General features: G+C 50.0%; 2 protein-coding genes across 4 annotated transcripts; one reads left to right on the top strand and one right to left on the bottom strand.

Moving 5' to 3' along the window:
- Positions 1 to 5229: 5229 nt before the first annotated feature.
- Positions 5230 to 8954, bottom strand: Irgq (immunity related GTPase Q). 3 transcript variants are annotated; one of them, XM_076838172.2, is made up of 3 exons: positions 8650 to 8954; positions 7691 to 8216; positions 5230 to 6590 (listed from the first exon to the last, which is right to left on the bottom strand). In XM_076838172.2, the coding sequence occupies exons 1-3, from the start codon at positions 8903 to 8905 to the stop codon at positions 5273 to 5275; spliced, it is 2100 nt and encodes a 699-aa protein (XP_076694287.2). In that variant the 5' UTR covers positions 8906 to 8954; the 3' UTR covers positions 5230 to 5272. The 3 variants fall into 3 exon arrangements, with proteins under 3 accessions (XP_076694287.2, XP_076694290.1, XP_076694289.1); XM_076838175.2 differs by lacking the exon at positions 8650 to 8954 and adding an exon at positions 8432 to 8589; XM_076838174.2 differs by lacking the exon at positions 8650 to 8954 and adding an exon at positions 8446 to 8589.
- On the top strand, positions 8694 to 13604 carry Znf576 (zinc finger protein 576). Its single transcript, XM_076838187.2, has 3 exons — positions 8694 to 9268; positions 9561 to 9661; positions 11667 to 13604. Exons 1-3 carry the CDS (start codon positions 9240 to 9242, stop codon positions 12092 to 12094), a joined length of 558 nt encoding a protein of 185 aa, XP_076694302.1. The 5' UTR covers positions 8694 to 9239; the 3' UTR covers positions 12095 to 13604.
- Positions 13605 to 15190: the final 1586 nt, after the last annotated feature.

Raw genomic sequence — 15190 nt, 5'->3', positions numbered from 1 at the left:
GCAAGATCCAGTCTCAAAAAATAAAAGGTGTTGAGGATGTGATTTAGTGGCAGAATGCCCGTCTTCACCTACTACTGCAAAAAACAAAAAAAACCCTGTGACTCAGAAATCACTTTAAGCTCCTGAGGCTGGCCTTGAACTTGTGATCCTCCTCCTGCCTTGGGGTCCCCAGGCCTAGTTATTACAGGTGTTGCATCAACCACCACACCCAGCAACACTTTCTACTGGTTCGAGGGAACTAGTCACATGGCCTCACACAACCACAGGGAATCCAGGAAGTGCAATCCCACCCTAGGATTATAAAACTGACAGCTGAATGTTTCACAATAGCATGTAGGACCACCATGGCCTCTTAGAGCTCATTTCACAACTCAGTGATAGGCACTGATATTCTCATCCTTGTTTTCAAAAGATGAATCTGAAGCTCACAGAAAGGATTCACATTGAAGATTTTAATCACTGGTAGAAAGAGACCACATCACAGAGAGTAAACAAGTTTGACTGTTGGCTTTCATTGCATAACAAACCACTCCAAAATTCTGTAGTTTATAACAATCAACTTTTATTTAGCTCATTATTCTGTGTATCGGGAATTGGTCAGGGACCAGCTGGGCGATTCTTCTGCTGGTCTCAGCTGCCAGTCGATTAGGCAGATGTGTTTCTGAGTGTTGGCTGGCTGAGTTGAGGTGCCAAGGACAACTGGGTTACATGTGTCTTCATTACCTAGCAACTGAGCCTAGGCTTCTTAATCTGGCAATGGGGGTAGGGGTCCCAGGGACAGCAGAAGAAAGTCACGACGCACGAGCACTTTTTAAATCTCTCCTTGCCTCAAATTTGCTGTTGCCCCAGTGGATGAGACGAGAGAGGACGATCCAAGGCCACGCTACAGAGAGGCTGAACAAACTGGGGACATTAATGCGTCACGCTGGTCTGGAGTAAATGTGCTCGACCATCAAGGTCCTAACAGTCACCTTCCAGGATGGCAAAACTCAGATCCTGCAGATATAAGCTCCTAATCAGGAGCCTAAGGAATTGTGCTCTGGATAGATTCCCCATCATCTTTCCCCTACCCTCGGCCCCAGGAGTCCAGGCTCCCAGCCTAGTCAGGAGGCTCAGCATTTCCCCCACTCAAACCCCCAAAGAACACACAAGAGGATTTCTACACATTTTTATTCATTCCTCCAAAAAACACCATAGGTCACCGTACCCTTGATTTGTCCTTCCTGGTTCCCCACTGCAATAGACACAAGCCCCACCATTACCCAGAAATGCAAAAGCTCTGCTATGGTGATGAGGGTGTCTCATTCATTCTCCCATGTTTTGGGGGTCTTTTCTGCTTTGGCAATGGCAACACCAAGGTACATCATACATTCCCAGGTCTCCAGCCCTGGGGTGCCACATTAGACCCATCCCAATGGCAACCTGTGACCTGTCCACAGGAAATTTTAGCCTTTCCTCCTTGGATGCTCCCAGGGACAGATACCTCACTCACACGACCTTATGACTCTGCAATTCCTAAACTGAATCCATCAAGTCATGATAAAAGGCCACCAGGGCTGGGGATGTAGGTCAGTGGTAGAGCACTTACCCAGCAGAACCCAGGATCTGAGGTCCTAGGTTCAATCCCCCAGTATAGGGGCAGGGGGACCCAAAAAACGTAGAAGCAAGCACCAAAAACAGAAGCAATGAAACCCAAAGGTGCCAGCATACAACTATATAAACCTAATGGCACTCCACACACACACACACACACACACACAAACTGTCTTGTTGTCTTTGATATTATCTCTGGCACAAGGGCACAGGGAATAGCAACAAAGCACAGAACAGAGTTGTCTACAAGACAATCTGAGCAAAGGCTTGGTGGTGACAGGTGCCTAAGCTAGAGACATTTTCATGCTGCTCAGGGCTGAAGACGTGTGGGCAAAAGCAAGAGGACTGAACTCCCAGGCAACTCTCATAACCTGTATGAGGTAGATGCCATGTGCTGAATGACTTCCCTGAGATCACGCCCAAAGTCAGCAGGCCTGTCTCACCCTACAGCTATGCTAGTAAGTTTCCTGCAATCCCCAAAAAATGTTCTATAGCAATACTGGTCAACACTGTAGCCACTAACCACAAGTGGCTACTGAGCACTTAAAATGTGGCTAATGCAGCTGAGAAACTGAATTTTTAATTTTTTTGGAATTTTTAATTTACTTAAATTTTTTTAGTTGTAGATGGACATAATACCTTTATTTTATTTGTTTTTATGTGGTGCTGAGGATTGAACTCAGTGCTTCACACATCCAGTCAAGTGATCTACCACCGAGCCACAATCCTAGCTCTTTTTTTTAAAGAGAGAGGTGAGAGAGAGAGACAGACAGAGAGAATTTTTAATATTTATTTTTTAGTTTTGGGCGGACACAACATCTTTGTTTGTATGTGGTGCTGAGGATCGAACCCGGGCCGCACACATGCCAGGCAAGCGCACTACCTCTTGAGCCACATCCCCAGCCCCCTAGCTCTTAATTTTATTTACTTTTAACAATCTCAGTTATCAAAGAAGTATTAAATATAATTTGATCTTGGGTATATGAATCTATGTCACCTATGAATTTTACTTTTTTCAATACTAGGGATTGAACCCCAGGGCATTCTACCAAGCTAAACTCCCAGCTCTTTACCTTCTTTGATGTAGGGTCTCATATAATTGCTGAGGCTGGCCTTCTTGTTATCCTCCTTCCTTAGCCTCCTGAGTAGCTAGGATTACAGGCATGCACCACTGTGCCCAGCCTGAATTTTGTGAAATTTAAAGAGGTCAAACTTTTCTAATAAAAATTTATTATCTGAATTGAGATGCTCTAGGTTTAAAATACAAAACTAAATGAGTGTAAACTATCTCATTATTACCTTTAACACATTATATGTTGAAATGATAATATTTGGGGGACATCGGGTTAAACAAAATATATTAAAATCAGTCTTTCTAAGGCTGAGTGAGTTCTGTGCACAAAGCCTAGAGCCATTTAGCACCAAGTCAATCATGGCCATTTGACTTTGATGGGACAATTTGTGCCAGTGGTAAGATTAAGCAGAAGATGGGGGTACTGTCCCCCAACTATCTGTCCCTCAGAACAGTAACCCTTGTTTTCAGTTGTCAAGGAAAATAGGATCTCGAATGCATTCACGGTTCTCATCCAGCCCTTTCATTTCACAGATGGGAAAATAAGGCATAGGTCCAAGTGACAGAATGAGTGGCGTAACCATGCTTGCTTCTCTCCATCTTGTTCCTCTCTCCTTTCTGGGAGGCCAAAAATATAAATGTTACCCTAGTTCTTATTTCATTTTTTTGGTGTGTGGTGCTGGGGATTGAACCCAGGGCCTTGTGCATGCGAGACAAGCACTCTACAAACTGCTCTATCTCCAGCCCTAAACTTTACCCTAGTTCTGCTACTGATCAGTGAATCTAAAAATATTACTTACTAAACACCTACTGTGTGCCAGATACTGTTCTAGGTATTGAGTATATACCAGAGAACAAGACAAGCAAGGAGGTAATAGCCAATAAGCAGGTAAATAACAAATAAATAAATAAGGTGATATATAATAAATAAATATAGTGATATTTGCTACAAGGTAAATCAACTGGCCAGAACCAGTAGTGAGGATGTGCAAGCTACATCAGTTAGGGTGGCCAGGAAGGCCTTTCTGAGGGGACATCTGAGACCTGATGGACAAGGAGCCAATCATGGGAAGATATGGAAACAGTGTATTACAGGGGGAAATAACAAGTGCAAAGGTCCTGAGGCAGGACTCAAGATTCTACTCTATCAGAAGAACCTATCAGGCTCATTGGGAATGGGATAGGGCAAAGAATGAGAAGAGGCAGGAGCCAGACCACATGAAGCCTTCTTATGGCTATTGGGCCTCTAGCCTGCCCTCTGGACTTGCTCTTCCCATCTGTTAGATCCTCTCTTTGTTTTTTGACACTATATAATTTCAGGTTTCCTGCCTACACATAGTTAGCAGCTTAAAACACACAGGCACTGCAGTTTCTGCCTTTGCCTCACCCCTGACATATTCTCACCATCTGGACTACCTACCTGCACAGCCGTTCTGTGGCAGTGCTACTGGCTGCAGCACCCTCTGTGTACACCAGAAGGCAGAGTCTCTTAGGGATACTGAGAAGGCCACACAAAAATGTTTGGACTAGTGCAGAAGTACAGCTGCTTCTCTAAAAGCCAGGTGCACAAAATGCCAAAGCGAAAAAGGGTTAAGGCTATTATGACAGAAGAAACCCAGACCGAAACCAAATGAACAAAAAAGGTAATAGAACCGTAAAGGAAAGACAGAGGTACACCTACCCTGGAGACACCCTGAATCACACAGCACCTAGACAATGGGTAGGCGTACCCCTTCCCAAATTCCTGGGAGCAGCTGCCAGGATCCAAGTATATTAGGGAGAGATGAGAGGTATGTCTGAAGTAGAGGTTCCTGCTCTGCCACACCTAGACCTCAGGCTACCCCAGAGCCCACCATGCACACACCTCTTGCCCACCTGTTACTTTTCTGGGATCATTCTTCCTACACTAGACCCTTGGAGAGCAAATACAAGACACCCATTCACTTCCAAAAGACCATGGAGTCTTGGACTGTCTCCTGTAGGCTCCCTGTTCCCTTTTCCATATGTAACCCTTCAATCATCCAAGAATTAGCAACTAAGGCCCACAGTCCCTGCAAATCAGGAACCTGAGACCTCAGACACACAAATCCCACCCCACAGAAGATTCAAAGCCACTGTCCCTTGGCATCCTGGGAGGCTGTGTATAGGCCTTTTCCTTCAAGGAAGCAGATCTTGTTCCCCTTTGAGGGCCATATTCAAGAATTCTGGCTCCTGGAAAACCCAGACCTTTTCCCCAATATGGAGCCCAAGATCCCCTCTGTTAGGAATCAAGGCATTCTAGCCTTACTTCCCTGGTGAGGCCCCAAAACTCCAGTTGGAGACCAAGATGCACTCTGCTTCTAGGACTCCAGGTCCCCAATATCCGGACAAGGGTCTGGATGGCCTACTCCCTGGTCTACAGAGAAATCAGGAGTCCTGTCCCCGAGACTCTATTCCCCTACACAAATCTAGATGACTAGAAATCAGAACCTGCATCCTCAAACCCCCAGAATTCCGAGTACTAGACACCCCCACCCCTTATCTTAAAGGGGCAGACTTCAACCCCCCCCCCAATCTAACGGAGCTTAGGTTTCCCAGCCCCAGAAGCCCTGGCTCCCATCCCATCCCTCACTGGGTGGGCTCAGGGGGCGCCAGCACGGCCTCCGCATCTGCCTGCATCTCTACTAGTGCCTGCAGCAGGACACCATGGGCAGCGCGGTAGCCCAGACCACCAGTAGCAGCTGCGCCACCCGCAGGCCACAGGAAGGACAGTGCACCCAGCGCTGCGCCACCAGCAGTGCCCTCACCGGCCCAGGCACCCAGTCTTGCTTCCACCTCTGCACGCGTCACTGGGCCTGGGAAGTGAGTACGGGCAGCAAGCTCACCAGGAGCCAGGCCCAGGGCACGCTCACGTCGTGCCAGGGCCCCAGGTTCAAGCCCCAGAGCCCGCCGCCACTCGGCCAGCTGTCCCCGGAGAAGTGCCACGTCGCATGCCCAGCCTAGCCCTGGTACAGGGGCTGCTGCTGCCGCCAAACTAGCCAACAGAGCTGGCCTCCACGCCCCAGCACGCAGCGCTGCAGCCTTTTTGCGGGCAGCACCTGGAGAGGTGGGGGGCAGCGCCAGCAGCAGTGCCCCAGCCTGGGCTGGCGGAAGACCGCGCTGCAGCCATTCGCACAGCGAGGGGAGTCCACCAGGCCGCAGGGGAAACACTGGTGGGGGAGCCTCCTCCAGCACCTCCCACGTCTCGTCCTCCGGACTCAAAGCACCAGTGCCCCCTGAGTCCCCACTGCCTGGTTTCTTGGCACCGACACCTTCGCTGCCAGCCTTCTCTGAATCTTCCCCACCTGCTTTCTGAGATCCAGTGCCAGGTTTTTCCTTTGGGTCGCTGGGTGCATTCTCCAATCCCCCTTCGCCTTTCTTCTGTAAGTCTGCATCCCTGGGCTTTATTTTTTCCTCTTCCAGAGACTCTGGATCCTCGCCCTTACCATCTGTTCGCACGCAGACGAGGGGCCCATCTGGTACCACCAAGGAGCGGACCTGGGCCCAGTCCTTCTCAGTGGGGGCCCCAAGAGTGACGAGGATGAGGGCATCATAGTGGGTGGGGTGAGGGGCAGCAGCAGGGGAAGTGCCCAGGGGACCCAGAGGCACAGTCCAGAGCACTACATTTGGGCGCTCTGGTGCTGGGAAGGGGGTGGGCACTGTGGGTACAGAAGCAGGCACTGCACCAGGGTCGTTGGGATCCAACCCAAGTAGCATGTTCAGCACAAGGCCTATGTCAGTTGTGCCAGTCACTGCCAGGTCCAGTCTTGCGCTGCCCAGGCGCTCCAGGCCTGAGCGCACCCAAGACAAAGCTGCCTCAAGGCCACCGGTCTCAAAGGCCTCCCGCACAGCCTCCAGCTCAGCTGCGCCCAGCACCTCAAAACCATCCTGGGCCGGTGGCAGGAGCCTGTGGGAGCAGGGAGGGATGCAGTCAAGGGTAGCTAAACATGGGGAAATCTGGGGAACAAAGCCTGGGCTACTGTGACAAGGGTGGAGCTTTCTGAATAATCCTGGAGTGAGGCAGGAGCAGGAAAGGGAGGGGCCAGACTAATCAGGAGGGCTCTGCTCCTACTCCCAGATCTCAAGGGCCTTGATAAACCCACTGGTTGACTTGGGATCTGGTTCATAAATGAGGGCTCCCCCAGGACCAAGATTTCTCTGGGACACACCCAGGGGTTAGTAGTGGGGGCAGGTTTCCTGGAATCTGTTGGGTGTAACCAACTCATATGGGATTAGCTTAGAGGAAGGACAGAATGGCAACTATATCGTAGCCTAAAGCAATTGAGCACTACTGACAAATGAGGGGGTCCCCAAGTGTGTTCTTTCCAGAAGCCAGGAGTTAGGAGGGTCAGTGAGGGGAGAAACATCTCTGATACTAGCTCCTACCAAGGACATGTGACTAAGGTAACACAAGGCAAGTGAGGCTAAGGAAAAAAGATGCCACTTTTTAAGTTCCAATTTGACATCCATAAAATGAGGTGGCTGACAGTAGGGGCGGGGGAGTTTAGGAGGTAGCCAGCAAAGGGGAACAGAAACGAGAGGGAGAAAGGAAGTGAGGGAGGACTTCAAGATATAATAAAGGTCATTGCAGGTATGCCTCTTGGGCAACTGGGGTTGCTTGGGAGCCAAATTAATGACAGGGGAGGAGAAAAGGACTTGAGAGTTTGAGTCTGGGTAAAATCTTCACTAGGATCAGAAACTTTTGAGGTGAAATGGAGTTTAACTTCAAAAATTTTTTGCCTGCGGGCAGGCTAGCTCCAGGGCCGTCCCAGAATTCTTGCAGAGCTTGTGACCTCAGAAGGCTCTCAGGAGGCGGGGCTTGACAAGGGTCAAGCAGAGCACAAGCTTGGGGTGGAGCCTCTCGGACCTCAAAACCTTTGAGGACCAGGCGGGATCTGGGCAAAGGAGAGGAGCCTTGGCAGTAGTCTCCCCTCAAACTCCTCAGGGATGGGGTCTAGATGAAGGGGATCATGCCTCCCCACCCAGCCTGAAAGCCTGTCACTTTACCTCTGCAGCGCCTCCGCCTGGCTCCGCAGTGCCACCCGCAGGCGTTCTAGCTCCTCCCAGCAATCGCTGCTGCAGCACTCTGCCGGCAGCACAAAGAGAGTGGCTGCTCCTAACCCGGCGCTGTTCAGCAAGGCTGCTGTCTGAGCCCGGGCATCATTCTGCGAATCCCCATGGCGGAGGTTCCGCACAGCAAGCAGCGGAGTCCCTCGGGCTAGGGCGGCCCGCGCTGCCTCTGCCAGTGCTGGGTCCAAGAGCTCCCCGTTCCCCTCGGGCCCGGGTAGCACCAATACCAGCACATTGGCCTCCGCCGCCCAGGGCCCGGGCACCGCGGGTGGGCAGCTCAGTTCACCCAGGAAAAGACCTGGGCCCGCAGCTCTCAAACTAGGGATCCCAGAGTCCGGCCGTCCTTCGGGGATCTCTACCGTCTCCACATTCTTGTCGCAAAGCGCTGCAATTAGCGAGGACTTTCCCGAGCCCGGAGGCCCGAGGAATAAGGCAGTCACGTCACCTCGCGGCGGAAGCATTGCTGGAAAACAAGGGCGGGGAAGACACGAGTCAGGCAACACCTGGCCTTTTTCTTCTCTAGCCCAGTCTTCAGTCCTCTACCCTGTCTCCTATTTCCATACCTGGGTGTCACGCTCCAGGACCTAGAAACCCAGCATATTGGGCTTATTCCCTGGGGGCCCCGGCGCCTATTCACCCTTTTTCTGAGTGCTAGCGTTTCCCTTTCAACTTTAACACCTCAGAAGTCCAACCTTCAATCTCCTGTCCCCCGGGGGACACGGGGATGACTCTTCCTCCTCCCAAATCACCAACGGAGCAGAAAGCCAACACACCAGGAGCATAGCTGGTGGCGGCTGGTCAGTCGCAGAGGAGACTGACCAGCCCGGAGGACAGAGGCCGAGGAGGCCAAAACGCCCAGATTTAAAGACATTAGGACGCGATCGGACAGTTCTAACCTGAAGCCACTCCCTCTACCAGGCGGGGTATCTTGGAACTTGACGGTGGAGACAGCGTGTTCTTGGCAGCAGAACAGCTGAATCGTGCGCGCTCCCCAGCTTCTGCGGCCTCCGGGCCTAGAACAATGAAGGGGGCGAGGCGCTTGCGCGCCGCGAGCGCCCACCTAACTGGGCGCAAGAAACTTAGATATGTACGGTACACACGGTTCTCAACGTCATCACAGTGCGTCCAGGTCAAGGAAGGACCCCCGGCCATTATTCTGAGGACCGGGCCTGTGTGACTGTACTACTGCCGGACAGCAATCCCTGACCTCGGCGTCGAGAGGCTCTTCCGGAGAAAGGACGCGAAGACCACGGAACCTCGAGTCTGGGTGGGCCCTACCCTACTCCCCTCGGGCGGCGGCGCTATGGCGCGCGGCTGACAGGCGCAGCGAAAGGCAGCCCTCTGCCGTAGGGAGAAAAGCAGAGGCCGGGACGACTGGTCGTGAGCGGGAGCTGAAGCTGTGCTGCGGCAGCGGGACACTGCGACTGGCAGCGTGCTTGAGAGGCAGGGGCTCTGAGTGGAACAAGCCACAGGATGTCAGAGAAAGATGTCTCCCGGGAAGAGGCGGGTTAAAGGGTGGGTACGACGACCCTCCCCAAGATATGAGAGACTGGAATGAGATTGGTGTCCAGACCTAGGGTCCCACCCTGTCAGGGAGTTAGCTGGGTGGAGGAAGTCATAGGTCACACAGGTGAGAAGGCCCCAGGGGAAACCACAAACCCAGGGAGTCTAATCTGGGCGGGTTGAAGCTTGTCTAGAGAAAGCGCCGTCAGCGAGTTCCAGGAGGTGGGCACTAAAGGATTAGCAGGCTCCTTAGGGCTGGTGACAAATGAGGAGCCTCACGCACGCCTATTCCTGTCTTGACCAGAGGAGTCTCAGTCACCATGGAGGACTCACACCCCGAAGACACCATGGAGCAACAGGATTCACCCAAGGAGAGGAGGCCCAGCAGCCCAGGAGGCAACATCTGTGAGTACTGCTGGCCAGAGGAGGGTGACCCACAAGCCTATGCATTCCGTGCCTATGGTGCTACGGGGCCCTGCCTGTTGGGAAGGGGATGGAACGACCTAGAGCTGGCCTACCAGGAACTGCCTCTCCTCATGCTTATGCTCAGGTGTACTCACCTTGCTTTTCCACCTAGCAGAAAAGGGATGCAGTTCAGAGGGATAGGGTGGCTTCCAAGAGAGGTTTGGGTTAGAAGTGAGGCTAGGAATCTCTCTACTGTGAGGGAAGCACCAAGGTTCTGGCCCCAGCTCTGACCTAAATTTTGAATGTGGTGGCCCCTCTGTCAAAAGAGGCTGCCACACTGGGCTCAGTGGGAACAGGCCTGTAATCCCAGGATCTCTGGCTGAGGCATGAGGATCAAGTACAAGGCCAGCCTCAGGCAACTTAGACTCTGTCTCAAAATAAAAAATGAAAAGGTTGAGGATGTATAGCTGGTAGAGATCCCTGCATTCAGTCCCTAATACAGGAGATGGGAATGGGAGACCTGCCACTACCCACCTCCAAGGGCTGTTATGGGATTAACTGCAAAAAGTGGGGGAAAGCCTGATTTTAATAAAGGTATGTTTGACTTACAGTAGCAGCAGCTCCTGTTGAATGCTTAATATGTGCTAGGTGCAGTCATTCTCATACTGAGTTTAACACTCATTCAGTACTCTTAATCATGGACCCCGTGTCACTTTAAGGTGAGGGAACTGAGTCAGAAATATGTAACAAGAGCCGTAGTGTCAGTGCAGTCTAGCTAGATCACCAGCAACACATCGTCTTGTTTGAACAAATTGGGTTTATTGTTCACATATCATGGGGAAACTAGAGTGTCTCAGGATGTGTGTTTAAAACGGATTTATAGGGAGCTGGGTGCAGTGTCACATGCTTGTAATCCCAGTGACTTGGGAGGCTGAGGCAGGAGGATATGTTCGAAGCCAGTCTCAGCAACTCGGTGAGGCCCTAAGCAATTTAATGAAATCCTGTCTCAAACAAAACAAAAGCCCCAAACAAACAAGCAAAAAACCTGGGGATCTGGCTTAGTGGTTTTAAGTGCCTCTGGGTTTAATCCCCAGTACAAAAAAATAATGTAGCTTACATGTGATGATTTGGGAATGGGTCTAAGAATGGGGCTTTTGCTAGGAATTAGATACTTCCAGGAAGTAGGAACAGCTCTCACTGGCTCTCTTAATCTTATCTAGAGAAAAAATATGAGGTCAAGTTGTGATTGATAAAGCAGCTGTGATCACTCACATTAACAAGAATAGAGGGGTGGCTGGTCATGGCTTAGACAATGTTCACGTTTTGTTTGTATCCAGATATTCCTATGGTGTGGTCTTGTCTTGACTCATCCCAGTCGCGGCAACACCTTGTCTGTCACTGTTATTCTGTGGAATTGTGTTCAGAGGAACACCAAGGCCTTGCCATGTCAGGTCAGCTCCCAGATATCAGGCGCTTTTCTCTGTCTTGGGAGTAATAACTGCAAACATTGTTTAAAGCGGCACTATATAAATTAACTAGTTCCTTCTAAAAATCCTAAAAAGAGATGCTGTTATTACCTCATTTTCCAGGTGAGCAAGCTGTTGTACTTGCCTAGGAAGTGGTGGAGCTGGGGCCCAATCCCAGGCACTACTCTAGCCACCACATATTGTGTCAGATAGGCAGATTCCCTGGCCCCACCTTTTCATTTTCTAGTTTTGTGATTGTGGGTAACTTGCTGACCTATTGAGCCTTGTGTCTGCTCACCCATAAAATGGGTTTTTAACAGTTCTGTACTTGCTTGTACAGAGGAACACCAAGGCCTTGCCATGTCAGGTCAGCTTCTAGATATCAGGCACTTTTCTGTCTTAGGAATAATAACTGCAAACATTTAACTCATTCCTAGCACATATAGCATTCAGTGGTAGTTGCTGGCATAATTCTGGGGCTTGGGAGAGGTCCTGGATACTCCTGCTGGCCTTCCCCGACCTCTCCCCACATCCCTTAGGCCACCTAGGGGCCCCGCAATGCACCCGCTGCCTCATCACCTTCGCCGATTCCAAGTTCCAGGAGCGTCACATGAAGCGGGAGCACCCAGCGGACTTCGTGGCCCAGAAACTGCAGGGGGCTCTCTTCATCTGCTTCACCTGCGCCCGCTCCTTCCCCTCCTCCAAGGCCCTGATCATCCACCAGCGCAGCCATGGTCCAGCAGCCAGGCCCTCCTCGCCAGGTGCACCCACCACTGCCCAGCCCACCTTCTCTTGTCCTGACTGTGGCAAGACCTTTGGGCAGGCTGCTTCTCTGAGGCGGCACCGCCTGGTGCATGAGGCCCGCACCCACCCTGGTCCCTTTGCTTGTACGGAGTGTGGTCAGGACTTTGCCCAGGAAGCAGGGCTCCATCAACACTATATTCGACATGCTCGGGGGGAGCTCTGAGTACAGCTTAAGCCCCTCAAAAGTGCTTAAGATGCGCACTTAGGTTGGTGGGACCCACCCATGATACGGGCACAGGTCTTCTGGGGGCTTTGGAGGGATTTGCTTCCCACCCTGGGAAGGCAAAAAGGCTCTGGACAAATAGGACCCAGAAGGCTGTCATTTAGACTTTCAGTCTTTGGAGGACATAGGTCCTTTAGGGAAACAGTGAAATCAGCAAACAGTGAGATCTTTTTAAGAAAATGAGCAAGGAAAAAAAAAAAAGAAGAAAAAAAAATGCACAATAGAGAAGGAAAAATTATTCTCCCTCAGTCCCAGTTGAATAACTAGCTGCAGATTGTGTAATCACCTTTAATGTTTCCCAGATGGACACCATGGGCTGCAGGAGCAAATTGCCCTGGATCTGTGCCTGAGTAGAGGGCAGGGAAGGGCGGCGTTGCTGTCCTGTAATGAGACTGGGTGTGTTCCAGACCTGGAGCAACCTGGGTATTTGGGGATGGGGCAGCAAGGTGGGAGCCAGACCCCAAGTCAAAAGGCATTGCAGTTTAGGTCCTGTCTCCTCCCTGTCTGCCAGCCCTCCCCACTCAGACAGCAGCCATGGCACTGGATGACACAAGAGCATTATGCCCTATTTAAATAATTTTGTGTACCATTCTAGGAATGGGATTTTTTTTTAATATATATGTGTAGGGGAGATGGCATGAATAAGCTAACAGGAATAGTATCTAAAAACTAAACATCCATATTAAAATGTCTAAACAGGGAGCTCTGGCTTTTGAGTGGGAATTGCTAGAGAACATAAGGATGTGGGGAGGAGGGAGCTCAGGGCAGAGTTGGCCTAGTCCTGTAGGGAAACTAGTTTGGAGTCAAACAGAGATACCTTCTGCTTCATGTTTCATTTGGCCAACACTTGGAGATTTCCCATTAAGATCCTATTTTCAGTTCTCTTGAAAAGACCAGGACTTACACTGTAAGCAGGGCAAAAGCTACAAGCTGCAGCTAAGCGGTGAGTGTCGCCCTCAGCCGGAGATAAGTCCTTCCAGGCCCATTTTAGTCCCTAACAATGCCTGCCCTGCCTCTGGAGACAATAGCTGATGCTCTGCATTCATTGCTCAGGCTGTATTTGAATTGAGGGATGTTTTTTAAATCCACAGGTGAGGTGGTTATGGGAGAAATTGATAGCTATCTCAATTTTTAGTTAGGCTTATGGGAGCACAAGACCACACATCCCAGACTCCCCTGCAGCTAAATGTGGTCATGTGGCTGAGTTCTGGCTAAATTCCTAGGTAAAATAGTCAGGCCTGAAAAAGGCACATGTCCTTCCTCTAATTGGAACGTGGACACAGTGCCCAGCCACCTTGGACTGTGAGGACAAGAGCAGTATGTGGGACGGCAGAGCAACAACACAGCAGGAGCCTGGGTCTCTGGCCAACCTCATAGGATGTCACCATACCAGCCACCATTCTGATAACATGTAAGAAAAGCAACTGTATCTTGTTTAAGCCACCGTCATTTTGGGTCTCTTGTTTTAGGCAGCAGAATTTCAAGCCCAAGGCAGGAGTCTGCAAACTATGGCAAAATCAAGCCAGCTGCTGCTGAGTTTTACAAATAAAGTTTTATTGGAACATACTTGGCTTTTATCTTTTCTCACTTTTTCTTTTTTTTCCCCATGGCTGTTTTCACATTGAATGGCAGATTTGAGTAGTTGCAGCAGAGCATCATGGTCCACAAATCCTTTTGTCCCTTTAGCATAAAAATTTGTGAACCCCTTGTTTAACTGAAGACTCCTGTTGGACTCCCTCTCTTCAAACCTACTCTGAGTCTGGAATCACAGATTCCCACCCTGGGAAATACTAGTCCTACCTGGTATGTGTGTGTGCACGCGCATGTGCATATGATTTGGGACAGGTCTATCTTGGAACTCTTTGCTGAGGTGACTTATGGGGAAACAGGTTTACAGTTAGTTGACTATCACACTTCTTTTCTCCCAAGATATCAACTTCACCAAAGCCAAATATTCCGTTTGGCAACGGTGAAAGCCTAGGTGTTTCCAGTTCAGATATTTTCACATTACTCCCATAGTGGCTCCCCTAATCCCAAATAAGGGCCACATGTTCTCCCACTATAAATAGTGGCCTCAATTACCCTTCGGGTTTCCTGTTCTCTCCACATTTCTCAGATGCCATCGATTCCTAAGACTCTACATAGCATCACTGTTGGCTTCCAAATGTTCATCTATAGCCCAAACCCCAGGCATGTGGTATAGTCACCTGGACAATGAATCTCAAAATGGGTCAACATGACTCTTACAGTCTCTGGCCTCTTGCACAACTGCCTGCATGACTCTTAAGTTCTTGAGTCTCCTAACTGCTCCCCTTGCTACCACTCCCCCTCCAGCCTCTACTATAGACTACCCTGTGTGTAAAGTCAGCTTACATCACTCTGCTCTTATAACCCTACAGTGGCACCCCATAAGTAATATTTGAAGACAAGCCCACAAAACCTGATTATGACTGAGTTCCAGCCCAGAAAGCAATAAAATCCCTTCCTCTTGTTCAAGCTGCACATGCCATACTGCTTCTGCCTCAGGGCCTTGGCACTTGCTATTTCCTTTGGAGTGCTCTTACATCAGAACTTTGCAAAGCTGACTCCCCATCAGTCAGGTCTCAACACAGCCACCTCCTAAGAGAAGTCCCCCTCAGCCTGCCTAATTAGGAGTCACTTCCACCCCTTCTTCTGACTTATTTTCTGCAGAGCACTCTTTAGCAGCTGAAATCAACACCCTTTGGTTGATGTGATTATTTGTGTCTTTTTACACTCTAACAGCTCCTGAGAGCAGGAAATGTCATATCTCAGACCCCCACTGCTTCATCCTATGCCTAAGATGGAGCTTAGGATAGAGTCTTGAAAATACTCGTTCATGGGGCTGGGGATGTGGCTCAATGGTAGCATGTGTGAGGCACTGGGTTCGATTCTCAGCACCACATAAAAATAAATAAAGAATTAAGATATTGTGTCTACCTGAAAAAAAACCTAAAAATAAATATTAAAAAAAAAGAAGAAGAAAATACTCATTCACTAAGCCTCCATGATGCTGGG

Source organism: Callospermophilus lateralis, chromosome 18 (genome assembly GCF_048772815.1).
Source record: "Callospermophilus lateralis isolate mCalLat2 chromosome 18, mCalLat2.hap1, whole genome shotgun sequence".
In the NCBI taxonomy this organism is placed as follows: Eukaryota; Metazoa; Chordata; class Mammalia; order Rodentia; family Sciuridae; genus Callospermophilus; species Callospermophilus lateralis.
The sequence above is the reverse complement of the archived record's forward strand: the minus strand, read 5'-3'. Positions and strand labels throughout refer to the sequence as shown.

Coding starts and splice junctions, on each gene's coding strand:
- Irgq (XM_076838172.2), bottom strand. CDS start 8,905: ATGGCCGGGGGTCCTTCCTTGACCTGGACGCACTGTGATGACGTTGAG. Junction 8,217..8,649: donor GGTAGAGGGAGTGGCTTCAG/GTTAGAACTGTC, acceptor CTTGTTTTCCAG/CAATGCTTCCGCCGCGAGGT. Junction 6,591..7,690: donor CAGGCGGAGGCGCTGCAGAG/GTAAAGTGACAG, acceptor CTGCTCCCACAG/GCTCCTGCCACCGGCCCAGG.
- Znf576 (XM_076838187.2), top strand. CDS start 9,240: ATGTCTCCCGGGAAGAGGCGGGTTAAAGG. Junction 9,269..9,560: donor GGGAAGAGGCGGGTTAAAGG/GTGGGTACGACG, acceptor TGTCTTGACCAG/AGGAGTCTCAGTCACCATGG. Junction 9,662..11,666: donor CAGCCCAGGAGGCAACATCT/GTGAGTACTGCT, acceptor CACATCCCTTAG/GCCACCTAGGGGCCCCGCAA.